Below are 25895 nucleotides of genomic sequence, written 5' to 3' on the forward strand. Positions count from 1 at the left end.
AGGTGGTTATATCTATAAAAAAATCCACAAGAAGGAGCCTCAAATAATATTTTGATTGTTATATAATTATTTTTTATCTGTCATTATTGAAATTCGAACATATGCGTTAGGGTGTCAATGAATGTGTGGAAAAAAACGACCCTAAAATTTAAAAAAGTTACCCTATACAAAATGTTCACCACCTCGAAAAAACACCCTATGCCGAATTTCAGCTCAATCGGACTTAAGGGAGAGTGGCGCAAAGCGGTCAAAGTTGGAGTTTTTTGAAAATCGAAAAAATCACCCAAGGGGGGAGAAAAGGAAATCGGGGTTTCCGAAAAGAAAATGTTGATGCCAAATGTCTTAAAATTGCATGAAACGTCGAGATCTAGTGTCATCTCGAATTTTTTTTTGTCAAAAATCGGCATTCTGGGACTGGGGTTTTTTTCGGAGTACGAAACGAAATGTTATTTTGGTGCCAATAAGGATAGTAGGGGGTCTCCGTAGCCACATTGGTTGCGCGTTCGCTTAGTAAGCGATCAATCGTGAGTTCAAAACTCAGGGCCCTCATTGACCATCTTTGTGTTGTTACAGAATAGCTACGTTCACGCAACAATCATCAGCGATGGAGATCGATCCACGGTCGAAATAAGATCGATTCATCTATACAACTGTGCTCTGCTCTGCAAGATACATCGGGCTGCTGTTCTATAAATAACTCAACAATGATCAATCAACTGTCTCCGCTGTCCGTGTCCAACTGGATAATGGAAGAACAGAAAGAATACTCTTACGCCTAAATGGCTACTGTGTGAATATACCATATGTAATGGTATAGAAGGAATACTGGCGAATGGCAACTGTGTAATGTACTAATTATAGATATAATAACCATGTGACATGTATACGATTAAAATTCTGTTACAGCTAAAATGCTAATGAGCCTTAAATAAATAAATAAATGGGATAAAAAAAAACCACATTAGTGACGAGAAGCCCGACTACCGCGAAGGTTTGCCAGATATTAGCGATGTGACGAACTTCTGGGCTGGTATTTGGGAGACCCCAGTAGAACATCGCGACGGGCAAATGTGGTTAAGACGGGAGGAGGAGAGTTGTGGTGAAATTGGAGAGATGCCAGCTATCATCGTCGAAGAGAACGATGTCCGCGAAGCCTCGCGGTACCTGAGGAACTGGGCAGCACCGGGCCCCGATGGTGTTCAGAACTTCTGGCACAAGAAGCTGACCGTCGCACATCTAAAGATAGCTGAGTGCTTCAAAAAGGTGCTACGTGACCCACACAGCCTTCCTGAATTCGCCACCCGTGGCGTCACCTTTCTCCTCCCGAAAGACAGCAACACATTGAACCCATCAAAGTACCGATCGATAACGTGCCTATCGAGTCTGTACAAGATATTAAGCAGTATCATTACCACCAAAGTTTCTGCTCACGGCGAACAACATCACATCATCGCAGAAGAGCAGAAAGGATGCAGAAAAAATACGCATGGCTGCAAAGATCAGGCCATCATCGACGCAGCCATAGTCGGCCAGGCGGTATATAACCAGCGGAACCTAAGCATGGCCTATATCGATTACAGGAAGGCTTATGACTCCATACCTCACTCGTTTCTCGTCCGGGTATTGGAGCTCTACAAAATTGATCCCGTCGTCGTTAGGTTCCTGCAGCATGCGATGAGGCAGTGGAGTACGTCTCTGCACCTCAGTGATGGGGAAAATGTGTTGCAGTCTAGAACGCTGCAGATAAGGCAACTCTTTCAGCCCGCTTTGGTTTTGTTTGGGACTGAATCCCCTCAGTAGGACGCTCAATAGAAACGGTCATGGCTATAAAATAAGGTATGGCGACGGCACCCACGAAGAAGTGACCCATACCTTCTATATGGATGATCTCAAGGTCTACGCTGATTCACGTCAGCGTCTAGGTGTAGCTATCCGGGTTGTCGAAGACATAAGCAGGGACATCTGCATGGAGTTCGGCCTCGACAAGTGCCGCTGTGTCCATCTGCTGAAAGGGCAGCTTACCGAATCCGGAGGTTACGAGGTCTATGACGGCGAGTTTTTAAGAGACATGGTTTGCGGCGAATCCTATAAATATCTTGGATTCCGACAGCTCACCGGGATTCGCCACTCCGACATCAAGACGGAGCTGCGAGACAAGTTCTTGAGTCGAGTGAACTGTGTCCTGAGGACTTTCCTCAACGCGGGGAACAAGGTACGCGCGATCAATACATTCGCGGTTCCCCTGCTGACCTTCAGTTTTGGTGTAGTCAAATGGAGCAACGCTGACCTAGAGGACCTTGAGAGGAGGATGAGGAAAGCATTTAAAGAGGCCGGAATGCACCATCCTCAATCGGCACTGGAGAGAGTTTCACTGCCACGCAAAGAAGGGGGACTTGGAATAGTCGACATATCTGCACTGTGTGTTGCCCAGGTACGACAACTGCGCGAGTACTTCGCAGAACGCGCCAACCAAAACGCGCTATACCGGGCTGTCTGCGCCGCCGACAGAGGATACAGCGCTATGCACTTGGCGCAAGCGGAGTACCAACTCAACTGCAATCTGCAGACAGTGGAGGAGAAGATTGCAGCTTGGAAGCAGAAGGCATGCATGGTGCCCACCCCCATCAACTGGACCGGCCACACGTCGACAAGGCCGCATCTAATCTGTGGCTAACGCGTGGTGAACTCTCTTCAGTAGTAGAAGCCGACATGATAGCCATCCAGGACAGGATAATGCCGACGAGAAACTGCAGGCGGTACGTCTGGCATCAAGACGTTGATGACATTTGCCGGATGTGTCATCAACCAGGTGAAAACATAGAGCACATTATGGAAGGCTGTTCCGTTTTGGCCAACGCAGCCTACACCGAGCGCCACAACAACGTGTCCCGTATTGTTCATCGACAACTGGCGCTCCAATGTGCTCTACTGGAAGACAACGTACCAAACTACCGGTACCTGCCTACACCTGTCCTGGAAAATGACCGTTTCAAGCTGTACTGGGATCGCACTGTTATGACCGACCTCTCGATCCACCACAACCGCCCAGATATAATGGTTTACGACAAGAGCGACCGTAAAGTCACCATCATCGATGTCGCTATTCCACTGCACCAGAATCTGGAGGAGACCCACGGTCGCAAAATCTGCAAGTACCGACCATTGGCCGTGGAGCTCAAGGAACTGTGGGGGCTAAGGGAGGTCCCAAGCATTGTTCCAGTCGTTCTCTCTGGAACTGGAATTGTCCCGAAGACACTTCTGGAAGCGCTAAAGGTGTTGAACATGGAGAAGGAATTGGCCGGCATCCAAAAGTCGGTCATCCTTAGCACCTGCGCGATTGTCCGACAATTTCTCGGTCAGGACTGAAACAGCACGAGCATGCAGATACGTGAATTCCGTAGAGCCTAGTCCTCCTTTGGCATTCAGAAGCTCGGGGGCAGGTGAAAATTCTGGCTAGGTTCGACTAGTTAAGAAGTGTGATAAGTCTGCCGTAAAGATAGTAATCTCGATTTTTCGTTCGGAACTTGCCACCGAATGTTGATTTACACGATTATATACCCTATGCAAAATATTAGCTTATTCGGACTTCATTTACTGGTGTCACAAACGTTAAAATTTGAGTTTGAAAATTGAAAAATTGAAAATCGAGGTTTTCAAAAAAAAAGTTTGATGCCAAATGTCTTAAAATTGCATTATTCACAGTTATTTCGAAAACTTTTTTGTCAAAAAAAAAGGTTTATTTTTGGTCGTTTTTCTGCCTGAAAATCGATTTTTGACAAAACATTTATTTTAGATAACTGTAAATCTAACCGTGTCATGCAATTTTAAGACATGTCGCATCAAATATTTGTTTTTAAAAACCCCGATTTCCTTTACCTCCCCCCTTAGGTGATTTTTCGATTTTCAAAAAACTCAAACTTTGATCGCTTTGCGCCACTCTTTCTTAAGTCCGATTAAGCTGAAATTCGGCATAGGGTGTTTTTTTCGAGGTGGTGAACATTTTTATGGGGTAACTTTTTGAAATTCAAGATGACCATTTTCATTGGCATTTTCATCATATGCGTAGAAGGATTTTTTTCATCAAATATGATCGTCTATCACTTTCTGAGAGATTCTTGAAAAAAATATTTTTTTTCATGTTGTAAAAAATATTTTTTATCTTGTTGAAGGTCCATACGATAGTGGCATCTTTACTGTCTGTCTGTTTGATTTTCTTTGGTTTAGGATAATCAGAAAGACTAAAATGGTACAACTTTTTTTTATTCCCCTCACTTCACCAGCTTGTAACTAAAGTCTGCTTCATTTAATATTGGAACACAAACAATTGCGTGTAGTTCAGTCATTTATTAACGAATTCATAATTTGTTTTTCATACAAATGTAGCATTTTCTTTACTCTTTCATAAAAAAAAATTAAAAAAATTATTCATTGCTGTTTCGAAGAAATTCTCGTACTTTTCCCGTAATACGGCACATTAGGCGGCGCACACCCTTTTCGTCCACCGTTTTGGCGATTTGATTCCACCAGTTCTTCATTTGAGTCATGTTCCTAACAAGTTTTCCCTTTGCCTTAAGCCTCCGCTTCGTGATTGCCCAGTATTTCTCTATCGGCCGGAACTGGGGGCAGTTTGGGGGGTTGAGGTCCTTCGGTATTACGCTGACCCCGTTCGTTGCGTACCATTCCATAACCGTTTTGCTGTAATGGCAGCTTGCGAGGTCCGGCCAAAACATTACTGGACGGTCGTGGGCACGAATAAACGGCAGAATCCGTTTCTGTAGGCACTCTTTTTTGTAGACTTCTGATGTCATTGTCTTGTCAGTGAGAAAGACTTTGGTTTTCTGTCCACAACTGCATATCCCCTGCCAAATCATGTACTTGCGGGCGAATTTATCCGCAAACACGAACTTACATTTTGCAGGTACATCCCCCCGAGTCGTCGCCAAATAAAATTTTTGACCTGGGATTTGCCCAAAGTCCGCCTTCACGTAGGTCTCATCGTCCATCAGAATACATCCGTCGAACTTGGTCAGCACTTGGTCGTACAGCTTTCGAGCACGGATTCTGGCCACATTGTTCTGCTTCAGCGTCCGATTTGGCTGTTTGCTGGCTCGAAATGACCTTATTCCTTCCCGGAGACGAATTCGTCGCTCCGTACTGTGAGCGACCTGGAACTTATTGGCCAAATCGCGGTCTGAAAGATTGGGATTCCTCTTGACGGCCTTGATGACTTTCCCACGTAGTTTCCGGTCGACAGTTCCACTCCGACGCTTCGAATGCGGCTTCCGAGCCGTCGTCAATGTTTCCTTGTACTGCTTGATAACACGCCATACGGTATTTCTGGGCATTTTAAGCTGTTTAGCTAGCTTAGATGTCGACAACAATGGATTTTCAAGAAAACTGTGCACAATTTTATCTCTCCGTTCGGCTTCCATGGCGGTTGTTTACAAAATGCTATCGTTTGGTGTTATGACATAAATACATGGTGAAAGGTAATGAATTTCCCGACACGTGGGTGAAAAAAGTTTCCAAATCCGTCCACTAGGAGCGCCACAATGAGCAAAAGAATTTGTTCCAATATTAAATGAAGCAGACTTTATTCTAATTTTTAATATTTTTTCTCATTAGGTTCATTAGGTTATTGTTAAAAACTAAATAAACAAATAATGGAATAATGTATGGATGGTGTATTCGTTGAACGAAGAACGCGTTGGACGCTTATTTGTTCAGAGCTCGCAAAAGCGTCCAAAATTCGTGCCTTTACATGAGAATTTCCCCTTAATGAATAAATATAATTAGATGATCATTGATGATTCCATATTGACGTAAATACGATTCTTGCACACATTGGCCGTATAATTGTTTCTATTTCGGATATTATTATTTGTTGATTATCACCTTCAACGTAAACAACCCCCTCTCGGACATGGGCAAACGCCGCCTTCGCCGCCGCCGCCAAGTTCTACAGCATTCCCCTGCCCACACGATGTTACGGTCGATTCTATCGGTTCCTTGTGTTTGAATCATAAAGTGGATCTCGCTCTGCTTTGCGAAGCTTACATGATCTCATCAACTGAAATTTGCCCTGGAAAAGAAAGAAAGAAACCGGTTCCATCAACTTCTTCAATAGCGTGTATTTAGTACATAAGCGCACAGTACAGAAGGAAAAAAACCTTGCTGGGTGAAGAAAGAGCCCCGAGAAGGTTCAAAGCATAACGAATCCACTGATAACTACCGATTTCGCTTTTTATTTATTCCTATCGGTTGGAAAGCGCCAAATGTGCGATCTCTAGGAATGGGTCATTTGAAAAGTGAGTAAGTGAACACCGCAATCTCGCCGCGAGTAGTACCTGTTGTAAGTGGTACTATATAAAACTGGATTGTGGAGTGTCTAGTTTGAGCATAATAGAACGCTACTGAATGCACTAGTGAACTGCTGGGATGGTGGAATTTCTTCTTTTCGTGTATGCCTCGCGGAATCAACCGTAGTAACCGACAACAGCCCCACATCATCAGCTGATAGGGGCCTTTCACGTTGTTTCTCTATTTGTGTTTTTATTTATTTTTATTTTGTTCACCTGGTGAAAGGATGGCAACTTTGTCAGATGGTGTAAAGGCGAGGATCGACTTCGCTATGCATATTACACTATTACACTTTTTCTGATTTGTACTAATGTTGCTATATTCTGTTGGAATAATGTTAAACTTATTTTTCTTTTCATCTTGAATCTTTACTGTGAATAGATCCAAATTCAATTTCAGTATCCAGTATCGCGAAAATATTGATTTCAATTTGAGGTCGTTTTTGTTTAATGTGTTTTCTAGATTTACTATCGCTTTCGATCAAGCTATCGACAAACGTGTCGTTCGAGTTAAGTCGATCAGTAATTACAGTTAATCTTTCTAGGCCTCTATAAGTGCATATCCCGGCCCGATGTCGTTATTTATGCGAGCAAAAAAGTGTAGTTGAAAGAAAAAAAACACAAAACTATGTAAGAGAAATAGCAAACCAGTTCTTCAGGCTATTAACGGCGGACTTATCACGCGAAACTACTCAAATGTCAGATGTCGTATTGAGCGAGTTTGATGACGTCATCATCGCTAGACTAACACGCATAGGGCTGCTGGATCGTAGTTTGATTGGATACTGCTCGGAATCATTAGTTGAGAGGAGTAGGAAGGACAACTCCGTTATGAATTTGAACATGAGCAACACATTTACATTTTATTTGGAACTCTTTGATGTTCAAGGGGAATAATAATATGTCTTGTTCGACACGGTTGTCGAGCGCGTTAGCGAAGTCAAGGATCTGGGAGTTATTTTGGACACGCAACTCTCATTTAAACAGCACATCTCATTCATGGTCAACAAAGCGTGCAGAACTCTGGGGTTCATTTTCAGGAATGCCAAAAACTTCACGGACATCTACTGCCTTAAAGCCCTCTACTGCTCTCTAACTCGTTCCATTATAGAGTATGGTTCAGCAGTTTCTCCTCATTACAACAACGGTGTCGAAAGAGTGGCATCAGTTCAAAGACGGTTCGTGCGATATGCACTTCGTAGATTGCCATGGACAGACCCCTTCCGATTACCGAGCTACAAGAGTCGTTGTCAGCTGATCAACTTGGAATCTTTGTCGGTTCGTAGAGACACAGCAAGAGCTTTGCTGATCGCTGATGCTTTGCAAGGACGCATAGACTGTCCCGTTCTCTTGGAAAAAATCAATATCAACGTTCGACTCCGAGCTCTCCGAAATAATTCGATGTTACGACTGCCTGTGCTACGCACGAATTATAGCATGTTCGGTGGATTCAGTGGTTTGCAACGACTCTTTAACAGAGTAGCCAGGCTGTTCGACTTTAATCTATCCCGAATGCTTCTTCATCGAAGATTCAGTTCTTTTTTTAATGATGAAATTGCCATGTGATAATTGGTTTATGTTATGACTTTGTGACGACTTTTATGTAATGCAATATTCGTATTTAGAAGTAAGCTACATCATTAGGGCCTTAAAGCCCGTTGATGAATTAATAAATAAATAAAATAAATAAAATAAAACCCGAGGAGCAGAGAAGCTAAATCTATGGATTTTTTTATTTCTACGGAAATACAGAGGTCTTTAAATCTTTACGGATAAGATTTTCTATTTTCAGTGTATGTTGTTCCAACTTTTTCATAATCTCAGTATGTTCCGGTTTTGAAGGGAGCGAAAAAGAATAGAACTAGATGGAAGACATAATTGCCGCTATCAATTGTCAATGTTAACTATTTCCTTCTTTGCGGATGATTTAAAAATCTATCGTATCATATCTTCCCTTCTGGATAATGTCGTTTTGGAAGTGACGAAAACATGGTATTGATTTGGCGACAACGATATGCGCATCAACAGTAAGCAGTAGAGATAGGAAAAACTGTTCATGTCAGTGAGTGGCTAAGTGTTCATTTGAGCGGTTCAATGGTCCTTTTCAAGAATTATTTGGATATGTAAAAAATGAAAAATTTTCTCTGCTGATAGTCGGCTCCACCTCCAAAATATAGTATCGCTTATCCTCAACAAATGTGGTTCCACTCAACATTCGTCTAGTTCCGTAAATGTAACACCTTCTGAATCATGTGAGACTCAAAGTTCCCCTAAAAGCTCATCGAACGCCTTCTACTCAGATGACCCGGCGCGTTTTGTGGTGGTTCTGCAGGCGTCAGTTCTACATCCAAACTAGCGCTGACAGAAAAGGTTTCATTCTAGACAGAAAAGATGATTTTTATTGTGTCACAGGGTCAAATGCACAATTAAAGCACCTGTTTTTAAGAGTGTTAGAATGTTTGTGTGTATTGAGCATACTTCCCATTCTCTCAAACTCAATGACAGCTTGGAATTGTACTCACAAAAAAATCCCAAACGATGTCAAACAGAATTTGAAAGCAAGGCCGGCTGGAGCGTAGGGCTGTTTCACATAACCACGCTATCCACACAACCACTGGCGCTGTCATATCAATGCACGAGATTATAAAATGAACATTATAAATTGTATTTTTTGAGTATGCAAGGAAGAGAGTTTTTTTGCTGAGAGTAAAACGGATAGAGTAAACAGCTTATTTGTAAAGTGTCTCTTATTTTTGCTCTCTCATATTGATCTTGTATTGTTACGGCCAGAGTCTCCAACCATAATTTTTAAAAATCAGGAAGAATCAAAATAAAAATCAGGATAAATCAGGATAGCTCACCGAAATAGTTGTCCGAAAAGTTAGTGTCGATTTTTGGGAAAACAAAAACATAATTTTCAATCAAAGCATTATAATTTAATTTTATATCCATAGTTGTGTTTCACAATCTTTCGCCATCTTTCACACAGCTTAAATATTCTATCCGCCCAGAACATGTTTGCTTCCTCGTCGAAAAATGCTGCGAGCCATACATGTAAGAAACAAGTTGCTTGGCAGTAGCTCATAATACAGAATCCATCCCACATCCCACCACAGACAGAGTATATTTTCCTTCGGGCGAAGACCGGATTTGTAAAAGAATTATTAAGCATGGTATAAATCCTCGCATAAGCGAAAATGCTACTGTTTCGCCTAACTTTTTGATCGTTTACATTTTTTCCGTAAAACCTACAGCATCACTACAGTCAATTGCAGAGAAATCAATATTCAAATTTTCACTGAATTCATCATCCATGCTTTGGAATAAATTTTTACCCAAACAAATGAGGAAAGCATATCAGCAGTGGATTTTTTTATGATATTTAGTACGGTTAAAAATATATTTACCACATTCTCATCATTAAAGTTTATTCTACTTTGAATCAGACGAACAAATCACATATAAAATCTTTCTATATTGACTGTGGAATCAAAAAATTTCTCTTGAGTAATTTTACACTCTAAAATTCAAAACTCATTCCTACATTAATAACTCTGGGGATACATCTACATACACATTATCTTCAATAAAGCAATGTTGTTCCTCAAACTTAATCTTGGTGTAATTTCATAAATTCGTCAGACAATCTGGTTTCATGAAATTTTCCGTTATAAATTTGAACATGAGCAACACATTTACATTTTATTTGGAACCATTTGATGATCAAAGGGAATGACTCGAGATAATAATATACCAGAGATAAATCTAACGGATTTCTTTTGATTTCTACGGAAATACAGATGTGAAATCTCATATCTCATATCATAGTTCAATCTTCACGGATAAGATTTTCTGTTTTCAGTGTGTTTTGTTTCACTTTTTTCATAATCTGAGTATATTCCGGTTTTGAAGGGAGTGAAAAAAAATAGAGCTGGGTGGAAGACATCACCGCCGCTACCAATTTGTTCTGTAACTTGTCAATGTTAGTTGTGTCCTTTTCTGCATTAATCCTTTCCCGTACAACATGGAGTCTCACTCGTCACTTTCTTTGAAAAAAATAGACAATAAAACCTAAGTACCTTAGGAGTCCCTCGTTCATTGATCTTCAACATCTTGGTTAACGTCTTGTTTTTCCTGCTCTTATCTTATAAGTAAACACGGAAAGTATTTTCTGAAGGTGAACGGAGAGAGTAAACAGCTTATTTTCAAAGTGTCTCTTATTTTGCTCTCTCATATTGATTTTATATTGTTACGGCATATATATTATACACAAACTCGCCTCTCGCTTGAGTAAATGCTGTATCAGTATGGGTGGATGTCATTTTTAATGATTTTAATGATTCCAAGACCGGTATGTTCTGTTGTATCTGTTGTATTCTGTTGTTCTGTTGTAGATCCAAGACCGGTATGTTCTGTTGTATTTTCTGTTATCTGCGAAACCTTACTTCTTGGATCGAAGATTTAGTAGCGGGCTACTAATTCGTCTGATTAAATATCTCTTCACCAACTCCGTACTATAATCGTTCAGAAATTCCTAATAATCACTAGGACATATTTTTTATCGCTCCGTATATTTCGCGATATTTATAATAACTCCAACTCGAGACTCCAACAACAAGTTAGACTCCATTAGTGCATTGATAAAACACTCCATATTTAGAATTCCACAGAATTGGAAAGTTTTTCTCCAATTTTAGTTTCTCGCTATATTTTTACCGGAGCCGATAGTAGAGCAAATGGCAAAGAGGCTTAAAACCACCAATGAACGAACAGGACACAAGCGAAAACTTTGTAACAGAGCCGTTCGGTTCTCAAGAGTGCTAAAAAAATTAAAGTGAGTTATGTACAAGACACGATCGCATTGTTGATGTAGGACTACGGAATTCGTTTGTTTAATTTGCTTGTTTATCACATCGGATATTATTTTCGACTGCATCGAACTTATTTAAATAACCTCTAATAGAAGGCTTTAGTGACCCTGAATAAAGCCGATAGTTTGCGTGGTTTTGTAGAAACAGTTGAAGATGGTTGATTGAAAATTCATTCTTGATTTTGCGAGAACATTGCACATTCTGGCAATATGTTGTCATTTTGTTCACTTATATCAATGCAAATGTCTTCACAGTGAGTCAAATGTCTTCAAACCTGGCATATCTGTTCATCATCATTATTCTCGTTCACTCGGGACAGTTTTTCCTCTTTTTGTTTTGTGTTTGTGTTGTGGTTGTTCGGAAGGAGAGAATTTGAGTTCGTTCTCTCCGCTTAATGATTTGTGAGTATTTTTGACGTAGGACTACGTCTTACATTAAGGGTGCCAAATCTGAAAACAGATCACGTTTTTATGAAATAAAGTTAACGTTAATAACTATTTTTGCTGCGATTTTAACGGATTTTAACGTTCAATATCATATCAATCGAATCGGAAATTTTCTATGATTTGTTTGATATGCTATACACTACAATCCCATAGTCTGTATATGGTTGGAATTGATGAAAATTGGAATCATTCCCATTTCTCCATACATTTGTTCTGTTCATTTGTGTGCTTTCCCGAACAGAGCTTTCAATAACGGGCAACTTATGAAGCCGCTAGAATAGAAACAACGAAAGGGGATAGCGAAAAGAGAATATTTGCCCCTCACCCTTGCATAGTAAGTAACCTGTCGCTAACGAATAAGTATTGCATCTCCTCTGAGGAATATTCTCAGAATCTTTCTGTGCCAGAAGCAACAAAGGTCGCTTCTTCTGCTCGTTTTGTGTTTTGTTTCCCTTCGAGCTGTGAACGCTAACGAATATCCCACTTGAAATGCATCTGGCATTGCAATTAACACAACCATCCGAGCCATGGCAAAGCAGGCGAAAAAAAGACAAGAGTGCAAACGATTATAGGTCGCTTCTAGCCATCAGTGTTTGGCTTTGTGTATGTTGCTTGTTTCAGTTGCGCGAAACTTAGAACCTTTTCATTTCATGTACATGTGAATAGCACACCTTGGATACTTTTAGTTGCTATTCGCATTTGCTCTCGTGCGCATGGGCTCTGTTCTGATACAACAAACTCCTAGCTTTGTTGACGGTTTTGACCGAGAGTGGAGAAACGATTTTTCATAAACGGTCATTCTCGCGATGTTTCATTTTTATCACTGCAACTGTGTGTTAGACGCGTGATTGATGCTTGTTGAATAGCGATGCACGGAAGATGCCTCTTGTTAATCCCTTCCCGTATTATTTAATACGTCACACATCAAGTGATTTCACTAGTCTGTTGAGCGTTCTAGCGCCCTATGTTATTCAATTACACACGAGTGAGACTCGATGTTGTACGGGAAAGAGTTAAATACTCAGTGGAATGCACGCATTGATATGAAGAAATAAATTGCGACATATGACCAATTAGTGTATTGTTCTCGCAAAGGCACGAAAGAATCATTGCTTCTGGAAATTATTCTACAAAACTACGCTAGCCATTAAACTTCTTCAGGTTCCCCGGAACATTTTAGAGAGTTAGAGATTAGACATATTCGCAAACAATATCCGACATGATAAACCAACAAATATCAAGAAAAAAAGGTTGTGTAGTCCTACGTTCTAAGTGGTCGTTTCTCAGATAGAACCCCTCGGATTTTTATCCGATCGATCATTCAATTTTCGTAAACTTGAGCTTTGCCCCCGGGTTAAAAGTGATGTGAAGAACGTATTTTCCAGCAGTGAGAGCTGTGTTCTTCGGCGAAAATCTACAGCAGCGGTTGTTGTCGTTGACCACACATCGCAAATGCTTCCAATTGAACGCATATAGAGAAAATACATACGATTCGATTTGTATCAACTCCGTCAAAACCTATTTCGAGCGTTGCTAGTTGTTGCTCGTGTCAAAATTCAACGTTTATTCGCTTTCGATATTCTACGGGGAAATATTGACGTGAGAAGGGACCTGACAACTGGATCCGTATCTTCGATGGAGGCGAATTGACATTTGGGTTTCAAGCCGCTATAAAACAAAAGAGGGAGAAGAAGAATCTATGAGCGTTGAGTAATGTTATTTCCGATTACTATTATAACTTTGACAATGGAAAAAAAACTTGCCTATCAACTCGTCTAGTAATATCTACTATCTACAATATGCTGCCTAGAGGTGGGCAAAACGGTTCATTTCAGTGAGCGGTTCAGAGCCGTTCGTTCATTGAAACTAGCCGGCTCACTTGAGCGGTTCAATGGCTCTTTTCAAGAAGCGAGTTATTTGGGTTGTAAAGAAAGAAAGACGTAAAAAAGCTTATAACATTAATTTGTGCATAGAATAACAAAAATATTACTTTATTCTAGGCTTTCTCTAATAAATTTTCTTCACAACCATGAGCATTGCATATTTTTGTTTATAATCATGATCATTTCGATGTTATCCAATGAAAGTCTATTCCGTCTTTCAATGCAATCATGTTCTGCATTCGAGAAAATTCGCCCACGAGGCGTTAAAGTCGATACAGTCTTTTCAGAACGATGTCGTAGGACCGAGGATGGACAGGGTTTCTTTCTTTTCTCCAAGGTAAAAAATCGTTTATTCTTTGCAAATGTGGTACCCCTCAATAAGTGTCCAGCTTAACTACTGGAGCAGCTTCTGGATCCTGTAAGGCTTGAATTTTGCCAACCAATGCAGCGAACTCCTCCCACACAGATGACCGCGCTTCATCTGCAATACTATCAAATTTATTTTCATTTCTTATTTCATTTTTTTCTGATGCTGTTGATGATTTGATACCAATACGCGAGACTTGGAGTTGATGAAAAGTAATTGATCATTTTGTGACTGCGGCCATCTTGGATTTGGATTTTTAATGATCTACTGTGTTCTACTAGTCAAACCGTTTCATTTGACACCCATATTGATGAGCTTTTGAGAAAAAAAAATATATATATTGCTATTTTGTGGCTACGGCCATTTTGTATTTGCATTTTTCACAAATAACTACTATTAGTCGAAACCAGTGTTACCACACGTACAGATTTATCTGGAAAGGTTCAGATTTTTTCGTTATTTTTGGTACAGATTTTTTCTGCGTGTGAAATTTCTTACATTCGAACAAAGCAACATCAAGGCACATGTCGACTTTTACGCCGCAGTAACCGCTTGGAGCGGTTCTTTTTAAAATTTTATTCGTGATAGTACGCAATCTAGATTAAATTTTTTTTAAGGGATTGTATCTAGGACATATATTTCGACGTGGAACTACGCAATTGCATGATGCAACCCACTTGTTTACCACTTCGAATATTATTTTAGAATGCGTCAAGATTTTTGTAATAGATTACGTTCTTCGATACAAATAAATTTGATGAACGTCCTTTTACGTTTGATATGATGCCTAGGACTACCAAAATATGTGAACGGAAGTATTGTCAAACGTTTTATTATATTTTACACTTTCCTCTGAAATTATTGCACATCTCATGTTTACGTAGTTCTCGAACCGCGAAAGTTCATTCACCTCTAGTATCTGAAATGACGATTTTCCCAGGCTTCTCAATTGAAAAGTACGTTCTAGGGAAACATATTCCGGTCTGCACAACGACAAGCGAGTACAACAGTACTCAACACCAAAAAAAATCCGACTTGGGAAACATATTCCGCTCTGCACAACCCAAGCGTACAGTACAGTACTCAACACCAAAAAAACCCCGACTTACAAGTATTTGCAAAGCGGATTTCCCCAGGCACATTAATTTTGAAGTCCGTGTTAGGGAAAAACAGCCCGGTGGGAACAAAAATACCCCCGACTTGCATGTATATTTGCAAAGCGGATTTCCACAGGTACATCGATTTTGAAGTCTGTGTTTGGGAAACCGTAAATCGGGCCAATCAAAACATTTTACAGTTATCAATTGTTCATCTCATGAAAAATAACATTTCATTAATTGTGATAGACGCGTCGAAATATTTCCTATCTATTGATGCAAACATCTTTCTGATCTGTTAAGAAATGTTCGAGTTAAAAGCATTCGAACTACGGGTAGGGTTAGCACACAGATCGGCAGAACAAATGTGTGGGAAAAAAATAAGTTCTTCTAATTTTCATGAATTTGAACTGTTTAGATATTAGCGAATTGTAATGTATAGCATATCCAACAAACCTTAGACAATTTCCGATTCGATTGGTATGCAAATCATGAGAATTCGTTCACAGCAAAAATAGTTATTAAGGTTAACTTTATTTCATAAAAACGTGACCTGTTTTCTGATAAGCAATATAAAATAAACGAAGAGCTGGCAAATGTAGTATTTGTAGTAAATAAATGAGTGTTTTTTCCAGATTGGTACAGATTTTTGGACGAAAAAGTACATATGAAAAAGATTTTTAACCCTTCTGGTACAGATCAAAATGTGGCAACACTGGTCAAGACTCTCATTTGATCTGATTTTGAAAAAAAAAATATATTTCCATTTTGTGGCGGCGGCAATTTCGCATTTTCATTTTTCACGAATAACTGAGGTTCTTTTTTGAGCAGAGACTCTTTCGAAAAGCGGCTCTTTTTTGAGCCGAGACTCTTTTAAACCGCGGCTCTTTTTTTAAACCGAGAATTTTTTGAAAAGCGGCTTTATTTTGAACCGAGATTCTTTTGAAAAGCGGCTCTTTTTTGAACCGTGGTTCATTTGTAAAGAATCGTGGATCGTGGGCTCGTTCTGACGAACCGGTTCAAATGAACAGCTCGTGAGCGCTCGCCCATCTCTAATGCTGCCCAAAACGTTTATCATACAGTATGTGATATTATGCTCGATTAAAACGAGCATCGCTAGAGTGTTGACGTAATGTCTGTATTGTTTATAACTGCTCGCCATGGATGACGGTTAAATTCCCCGTAGCCAAACGCCGTTCATAAAGCGGTCAGTATGCAAAGAATCTCCCGCAACCGCAAGTGGCGAGGTCTAAGTAGGCGAACCACTACCTAACCTCGTGCTTGACTTTTGTACGGTTCCCGGAATAAATCGCCACAGAAAACGACTGCAACAGAAACCACCGCTTATAAAATGTGTAGTAGGCTATAAATATTGTGGCGCGGTATTGTATTTCAAAACAAGAATTAACCGGGCAAACGTATCGCCCCAGGCAAACGTAACGCCCCGGGCAGACGTATACCGTCCGACGCTCGCTAGAGCTCGGTCGGACATTGCTAAAGGATCGTATCCTATGTTTCAAACTAACCGGGCAATCAGTGGATCCCAGGTTTGCGTGCGAGACACCGCCGCTTCCGACGGCGGGTCGGCGGTGGACTCGGATTGCGTCATCTTGGCGGCATGGGCCGCCTCGATTCCTTATCCTCGCCAAATGGGGACTTCGTCCCCATTACATTGTCCTCAGAATAAATTTCGAAAAACGAGAACAAGAGAATAAATTTATAATAGAAATGTGAGGCACATGATGTTTTTCCCGCGCCAAATATTTCTAGCCTACTACACTTTTTCTAAGCGGTTGTTTCTGTTGCAGTTGTTTACTGTGGCGATTTATTCCGGTCACCCTTTTGTACATGCGTATGTTGGCGCAGCGTATTTGCGCTACGACGAACTTACTAGTAGCAGTAGTCAGTCAGTCAGCCAATTCTTCTGGCCTCTGGCTATCAGTTGCCTGCCGCGTGTGATTATTTGTTTCCCTTATTCCCTTACAGCAATGGCGTTTTAGATTCCGCGGTGGTGGTGGTGGTGGTGGCGCGTGCTTAAAATTAATTGAACGATTATGTTGAATTCTCTATTCATCAGATGTCGAGCACATTGTAACAAAACCGTCCAGAGTGGTGTGGTTCATGAGCAAACTTGTTAATGCTGCACTGAATCCAGACACGGGATCATGTGGTTCCCAAAGTGATAAGATAAGTTGCACACGCTCAGCGTTTCGTTTCACTTCCGTAAACTAAATTTAAATTTCATCATACATAACTGACCTTCACCACTGGTATAGAAAAAAAAACATGTTCAAAATAGAACCACGAAAAGAGCGTGTGTACAAAATTACACACTTACTAAGAAAGACGGTAATGTGAACTAAACGCGTTTGGAATGATAATTGGTAATAAATTTTGTTTGGTGTATACTTACTGGAATTGAAGACAAAGAATCACATCGAGGGAGAGGGGTATTTGTTTTTGCATTTGTCGTGCGATGGCAAATGTCGGATACTTCGCTTTTAGGTGGTCGTCTTATGAATTATTAAAACTAAGAATGGCGAGCTTGCATGGCATCGATTCGCGTAACCTGCTAATTTGACCTGTCATTTAATTGGAGCAGAACCTTTTCGGACTGCTACTAATATGTGGCTCAAAATAATTGAATGATAAACGGTTCGCTTGAATGATGTATTCGCCTGCATTGATGTGTTGTTGTGAACTTCTTCTCACAAGAAAAAGATGGAAGAAGAACATTTTTGATGTATTTTATTTTTACAATATTTTCAAAACGATGTTGATATTTACTATGGCCGAATTTCTGAAACGATTCCACTTCCTCTTTTTGTTTGGGAGCACATGTAAAAGCGTTTTTCATTCAGCACCAACCCGCATGAGTTGTAGAATGCTGGGATGTAGTAGTTGGGCCAGCTAGCTATACTTCAATACAATAATCTGAGAGCAGCGGCATGAATAACACCTTTGCGACCAAACGAACTGCGGTTCAGGGAGACGGACGCATAAGCACGAGCAAGAGAGCATTAGGAACTCGTACGGATCGAGTGAGCATGAATGAAAAGGACAAACTGCCAGCCATATCTGTGCTGGTCAAAACAAAAACAAACCCGATCGCAAGTTGTTTGCCTTTTTTAGAAACTTGTTTTACCATTCTCAGCTTTGAAGAACAAATGTGTAGCTTCCTCGATGTGTGGTATGCTTTATTGTTGCGGTATTGAAGTTCAGAGCTTTCAGCGATTACACTGCATAATAATTGGTTCCCCCATGTTCGACAGCAAAACGAGATGATAGGTTTCAAGTGCATGCCGATATTTTGTATACATAAGTGCACAACTGCACTGGCTCTCAATGCTGGCCGCCGTGATGTATTGGGTTGTTCGAAAATTATGTCGATTTGTTGCTTCCCTCAGAGTGGTCATAGCTACTGGACGGCTTTTTTCACACCCGAGCAGCAACTTGCGGGATTGCTGGGATCTCGAAGGGCGCGAAATGTTCGAAATTACTTTCGGAACAACCCAATAGCCACTGACTACATAAAATTTCTATCCGGTTTTTCTCTTTAGACATCTACGTGTGATCTTCGTTGACCCGCACTAGCTTCAATGCGGTATAACTGGGTAAGTTGACGAGAGATGTGTGCATGCGAAGCTTACAAAAGCACATTTTAACGATGTGCGATCAGCTGATACCGAAAGACGATGTGTTTTTCTAGAGTTTTTTTTTCAGTAAACTAAATCGTAGAGTAAATATGAAAAGCTAAATTTGATATTGGGCTTGTGCATTTAAGTGAGGTGAAGAGTTTCCGCACTGACGAAGAATGGTGATTTTCGAAGATTTTAATTGAAGAATCGTCAGGAATGGTGTAAAATGATATTGCACAAAAACTAAGAATAGAAGTTGGGAACCGAAGAACAAATTGAAGAGCAGTTAGAGAGCTTCAATTTGGTTAATAGAAACAATCACGTTTATTTTGAATTCTGAATTAGGGTAATAACCAGTGTCACAAATTTCCAAATTTTTTTTCACGAATGGAGGATTTAACTTTTTCCCAGTGTCGAATGAATTCTCTTCTGTTGAAACTCAACATCATATCTGTCATAATGAGTATAACACAAGAGTCGAGAACGCGTGAACTTTGTCCAGTGTTTTTTTGAAAAAAAGCACGAATGAATTTCGAAAAGTCTGCATTCAGGCACCTTCCTTACCGTCAATAATTTCAGATGATTACCACGAAAGATCAACCGGACTTCATCGCTTACAGTGAATTTTTATTGAGAACATGATGTATTTCCATATTTAGAAAAAAAGAAATGATCAGGCACCCGGAATAGGCAACATTATGGGTTTCGTTGAGCGTTGACCGTGTGCGCTGTGCGTTGAGCAGTTGCGTAGAACGGCATTGTGCGTTGAGCGGCGTTGAGCATTGTGCAGTGTTGAGCGATGAGCGTTGAGCGACGTTGAGCATTGAACAGTGTTGAGCGTTGAGTTGTATTGAACGTTGAGCGTTGAGGATCGAGCAGTATTGAGCAGTTTTGAGCGTTGAGCGATGTTGAGCGTTGAGCATTGAGCGCTGAGCGCTGAGCGTTGAGTGCTGAGCGTTGAGCGTTAAGCGTTGAGCGATGAGCATTGAGCGTTGAGTGGCGTTGAGCGTTGAGTAGCGTTGAGCGTTGAGTGGAGTTGAGCGTTGAGCAGTGCTGAGCGTTGATTATTGAGTAGTATTGAACGTTGAGCGTTAAGCGTTAAACGTTGAGCGATGAGGAATGAGCGTTGAGTGTTGACCGTTGATGTTGGCGTTGCATTCTTTTCAGTTTCTTTTTTGTTCTCGCTTCCGTTTTCGTTTCAGTTTCTGTTCTCGTTTCCGTTTCCGTTTCCGTTTCCGTTTCCGTTCCTGTTTCCGTTTGATCGTTGGCGTTGCATTCGGTTCTGTTTCCTTTTTTGTTTTTCTTTCCGTTTTTTCCGTTTCCGCTTTCTTGACTCTTTCATTACCGCCATTTCGCTCTAACACGATTTTAGTTTCTAACACTTTCATTGACGAACTCTACTTCTCTATTTTTGGTCTATCAATGTCGTTTTCAATGAACCTGAAGCTATATCTTCTTTTCCAAATTAACTTCGGAATACGATATTCGTTTGCTACTCGTTTAGAGTTAGTATCATTAATCCGGAAATCAAAACAAGATTAGGTGTATTTTACGCTCGTCGGTTAATTTCACCCATTGCTCATATAATTGGGTATGCCATTTCCGGCCAATTGGGAGCAGATTCATAAAACACAGCAATAGTTACATTCCATTGCTGAAGTCGCCAAAAATAATAATTTTGTGTGATGAATGGCCATCCTTTACCATTAATCGATTTCACTCTCAATTGGTTCACGTTGAATTTTATGCTTTGATTTTCACTAACACGCAATGTTCTTCAATTTCGACGTTTCGAATATAGTAAGTTATCAATACAAGGTGGCTGAAATTCACCTTATTTGAATATCGTGAACGTGAATATTTTCGGTACTGGTAGTAAAAAAAAAAATTAAAAACCATTAACTTCTAGGTTTGGCTAGTTATTTCAATCCCTCTTTTAAATGGAAGCAACATAATCCTCCTACATAGCATACTTTTTGAGGATGTCGGTTTAAGCCGACAGAGGTCGAAACAAAAAAAAAAGTTCAATAAGTCTTTCAGTGTTGTAATTCGCACATAGAAGGATTTTTTCCATCAAATATGATCCTCTCTCACATTCGGAAAGATTTCGATTATATGTAATTTCTGTTATGTGAGAAAGTTGTTTTCTGATTTTAAGGGTATGAATAAAAAATTAAATAAAAGTATATAAAACGGATAAAACAATATTTTTTTTGACTCGAGTGTATACAGGATTCGATTATAAACAGTGAGAAGACATTGAAGACTGTATATTATCGGGACTCTAAATCGGTAATGTAATACCGTCCTGTATTTATATTTTTTGATATTTGATAAAAAAAACATTGTGGTGTAGGATATAAACCATTCGACTGAACAGGAAAAAATGCAGGTTTTAGACAATGTTTTATATTTCGAACAGTTATTTCCCGGAAAGTGGAAGATTAAAAAAAATTAAATTTGCACTTTCTTGAACGCCAATAATCGAAATTACACCAAAGGTTTTCGTCAAAAAAATATTTTGTACAGTTTGGTCTTCGCACGGATTCGAATTCTAGTCGCGGTACAGCCAGCGAGCCGGGGGGAGTACATGAAATCGGGGTTTTCGAAAAAATATATTTTTTGTTATGCCAAATGTTTCAAATTACATGAAACGTCGAGATCTGCTGAACAGTTTTATCGAAAAACGACTCTCTGGGACTTCAAACGTCTTCAAATTGCATGATTTTTTTTTGTCGGAAATTGACTCTCTGTCGTTTTGGCACTCTGTCGTTTTTTCGTCTGAATTTTTTTTTTTTTGATAACAGTAAATCTCGACGTTTTATGCAATTTGAGGACATTTGGCATGCATTTTTTTGAAAATCTCGATTTCATGTACTCTCCCCTTGGGAGATTGTCAAGGTTCAAAAAATCAAACTTTGAACGCTTTGAGGCACCTCTAAATCATGTCCAATTGCGCTGAAATTTTGCACAGGTCATTTTTCTGGGCCAATAAACAAAATGTACATGGTCGGATCTTTACATTCGACGATGGAATATTCTTCTATGTTGTCACCCTAGTAAAGGTGTAATACCATCCATTTGAGATTGTGACTTTTGACGAAATCTCCCGAGAAACGTTCAACTTAAACGATATCTTGATTTGCAAAATTGATTTCGATGTATTCGAAACAGATCGTATTATTTGCGTGGCGATCTTTAAGTTTTCCTGATTCGACAAGTTTTTACATACTTGATGAAATCGACCGATTTCAAGAGCAATTTAGATCTTTTCAACTTTTCAGCTTTCAATTTTTTATGGTAAAAAGCCTCATTTTTTCCTTCTGCTTTATTCATTAACACTTTTCCTTTTGGCATTAAAAAAAATCATAACACAAAATTCAGATATCCTATTAAAATATGACGTCTGTCAAAGTTGTCAAAATTAACCATTTACGAAAAATAACATTTGGAATGTACTGGAAAAAAAATCCTACTCAAAAATTTAATTTAATATTAAGAACTGTTATATCTCAAAATATCCCCCCATTCGATTTTTTGTATATTTTTATAAAAAAAAATTAAATTTTCAATAATTTGTGAAATCGTAACCATTTAAGAAAAATTACATAAAAATTGAATCTACATGCGGTTCTACATGATTCTCGGCATTGTTTTACTATTTTTTTTTGTAAAACATACAAAATTCATGGAAAACATTTATTACAATATTCGTCACGTGAACACGTAAAACAACACAATATAACATAATACAATGGAAACTCAGATATCCGCGAGCGGATTATGCGCGACAGCGAGTTCCATAGTAAATCCATAGGCCTTCCCGGAATTTGTCAGTGAGTGATAGGCTCATGCCTTTCTGTTTTGATCACGGCTCTCACATTACATATCTGGCCACTAATGTACACGACCTTATAGATGGACAGTTTAATGATTTCTGTATTGATAAAACATTGTCTTCATGCTGAACTATCTTTTTTCGTGTTTGGAACTCATTTTTAGTTCTTTATTGCGTTATCTGCGATTTTCGTTATTCGCGGTGAGCTAGCCAGACTATTCCACGGATAATCGGGGTTCTACTGTATAACGAAACTAGTGTTGCAGTGTTTTTTTCATAATTATTTCTCGTAGTTTTCTCGAAGACAGTATAGGAGCTTAATCTACAGGGTCTTTCAGATTAAACGCTCACGCAACAAATTTTAATAGCTTCCACAAAATTGAACCGATTTTTATTTTACAAAAACCTAAATAAAACTTATTTTAGGACATTTTCGACGTGACCAACCCTTTTGAGACAGGGTTTTCAAATTATTCGCACCGTACACTATGACATTTTTATATGATGGGAAACAGGAGCGCATTCCATTCCTTATACGATTCCTTACTCTTGGACCTTCTGTCGAGTGGTTTCTTATAATTTTCGAATGCACTCTTGTTTCCCATCATGTTACCATTCTCAAGCAGTTTAGCATAATGTTGACCGATAAAATCATAAAATATCATCAATTATTCTACACAAATCGTGTAGATTTGAAAATGTTTATAAACTTCCAAACTGTTTGCCGCTGCCTTGTAAATTCACTTTCTTGCGGCTTTGGTAAAAATCAAAACAATATCTCTAGTGCAGAGAATTTTTTTTTATTTTTTTATCTTAATCATTTATTTTATTGGAAAAACTGCATTATCTTACACAGTAGATACTAAATAGTACGTTTACAGTGAAAAACTTATCAACCTTTTGCATTTTCAACGCATTCAAAACGATTATTCTGCGGGCGCTCCAAAATTTTGGTTTTGTCACATAAAAATAACTCCCAAATTAATATCGTACATTTTTAGCAGCCCAAATCAATTGGAGTATTGCCAGATACCTTTAGAAGTTTTTTGGTTAAGTGAAATATTGAAACAATATTTCAAGTACAGCGAAAGAAATATTTTTCGTGGATGGCAATATAGTTGCCACGGCCTTACACAGGGATAAAATATTTAAAACTTCTCAACATGTATGAAAAAGCTAAGAAATTTTGCTAGCATGTAAAACCGGTCGGAACTGCTTCGGAGGAGACAAGTGTAATGTATTCACCATATTACCATTCGCTCTTTTTTATGCGCTATTTTTGTCACAAAATCAAAACGTCCATTGTGTGTGTATGGCCATGATATTTGTGTGTAGCAAAAAGACGTCATTTGTTTAAAATTCAAACAAAATACCAGAATATAGCGCTTATTCATGGCTCGAACGTCTGTTCGTTAAGGTGTTTTGTAAATATCAATCACAGTCATGTGCAGCCTATTTCTGCTCTGCCATAACTTATCAATGATTTTGCAACGACTCACGTCATAGATACATAGATACATAGAACACACCCTGTTATTTGATACTTTCCATATGTTGCCGAAATAACTCTCTGATAAAATTCTGATATTGTGTTTTTCAGGCATTGAACGAGCTATGTGAGAAACAATCGTTGGGTATCCAGGTGACCCAGGGACACATCGGATCAGTGTCCATTTGCATTCCTTATGACTCAATATTCACCAAGGATAGCTCTGTGGAGCTATCGAATCTGTCGATCACAATCAGACCAAAACCACGGGATACGGATGGAAAGTCGATGCTCGAATCGATGTGGTCTTCCATGTCAAACTCGATCCAGTTGGCCGAAGAGTGCATGCAAAAAGAAGAAATTCCTGCCGTCAGCCGCATTGAGGGAATTGAAAAATTCGCACAAATTATCGACAACGGTAAGAGAGTGGGTTTACGGATTCGTTTTTACCAGCTAATACGCAATATAAGGGGCGATGAGAACTCTTAACACCGCAAAACAAACCAGAATGTGTCGCAAAAGAACTGAATCCCGTACAAACACAATTTTGTTGACCCAATTCCCTAACTGACTGGTGGTGATTCACACCGTATAGGAAACACTTACTGACTAGCTGAACGGAACACGCAGCCATCAGTACATTAGCCAACGATAAACAAAATGCGAAGGAGAAAAACGAGTGTTTGTTTACATGACGCCACGTTGTACGACGATAGCACAAAATCTCACGACCATATCTTTCACATTCGGGTTCATTGGTGGGGTGACGAAGCAACGTGTTCAATCATCTCATTCACGCATTATTGATTTTGTGTTATCACGTTATCGCGGTGTATGTTAATGGGCATAACAAGTAGAATCTTTTTTTTTTCACTGAAACTCCGTGGACTCTTCTGCCAATATTTACAAATTTGTTCAAGAATCCACTACGCATCTAGAATGTTTGGCGTACCCCTTGTATCCAGTTTAAGCCAGGCTTGAGGACTGCATTTTTTTTCGAATGTCATATTTCGACCTAATAATACGACCTAATCGTACCGTTTTCAACTTGTCCGTAGAGCGAACGCTGCATTTGCTATTTCAATTCCATAAAAAGTGTCCTGTTGGCCAAAGGTTGGATATTGCTGGTTTAGATGAAGCGGAAAGATTGGTTATCCAACGGTGGATATCGACATAACGTCTTCCGTCACCTTTGTACAGAACGGATTTCGAAGTTATACAACTTAAAACTAGAATATCACACAGATAAACGGTATTAATTATCACCAATATAGCTTTATTCAAATCATAATTCTCTGTCATTTAATTTGAATTTGATTTTCGCATACTCGCATACCCCAACAGGCTCGATCTTTTGACAGCAACGGAGGCCGTCAGTTAGAAGCCGGAATCACCGTTTATGAACGTGAACGTGCAACTGTTGTTCAGATGTGAGATGTCGCGTAGTAGTGGAACTTACGATCGGAAGCTGAGGTTGAAGGTATTGAGAACAATTAAGGCAATCCCGGGACTGTTGGACTACGACTTCGTCAAAAAACACAACACTAACCATAGTACCATCCGGAGAATACGTATGCGAGACGGTTATCGAAATTTCCGTACCTGCAGGCAACCAAACATGGTGAACTCATGATGAAAATCTGTAGGTTCAATTTTTAAAGGTAATTTTCATTAAGGGGGTAGTACACTATGGAAACTTGAAGAAATAAAAAAGAAATATTTCTGGCCTAAAATGTTCTCTAGGATGTCTACTTTACTGTAGGTTTTGTCCCAGGTTTGTCCGATGCTCCGTTCCAAAGTTACAAGCCAATTAGTGGACCTAAGACTTTGCGTAAGGAGCGCTCCAAAACCCAAAATTTAAAACGCGTTCTTCTCGAAACCATGTTTTGCAAACTGGTGGGAGTTCT

The 25895-nt window shown here is 39.5% G+C and overlaps 1 protein-coding gene across 2 annotated transcripts in view; it reads left to right on the top strand.

Annotated features, from left to right (window-relative positions):
• Positions 1-25895, top strand: part of LOC129762843 (autophagy-related protein 2 homolog B) — a 66890-nt gene that overhangs the window by 15097 nt on the left and 25898 nt on the right. For both annotated transcript variants that reach the window (XM_055761406.1, XM_055761405.1), the window contains one exon: positions 24100-24406. In XM_055761406.1, coding sequence (XP_055617381.1) covers positions 24100-24406 — 307 coding nt within the window. The remainder of the gene's footprint in view (positions 1-24099; positions 24407-25895) is intronic.

The sequence above is a fragment of the Toxorhynchites rutilus genome, chromosome 1, assembly GCF_029784135.1.
Source record: "Toxorhynchites rutilus septentrionalis strain SRP chromosome 1, ASM2978413v1, whole genome shotgun sequence".
Taxonomy (NCBI): Eukaryota; Metazoa; Arthropoda; class Insecta; order Diptera; family Culicidae; genus Toxorhynchites; species Toxorhynchites rutilus.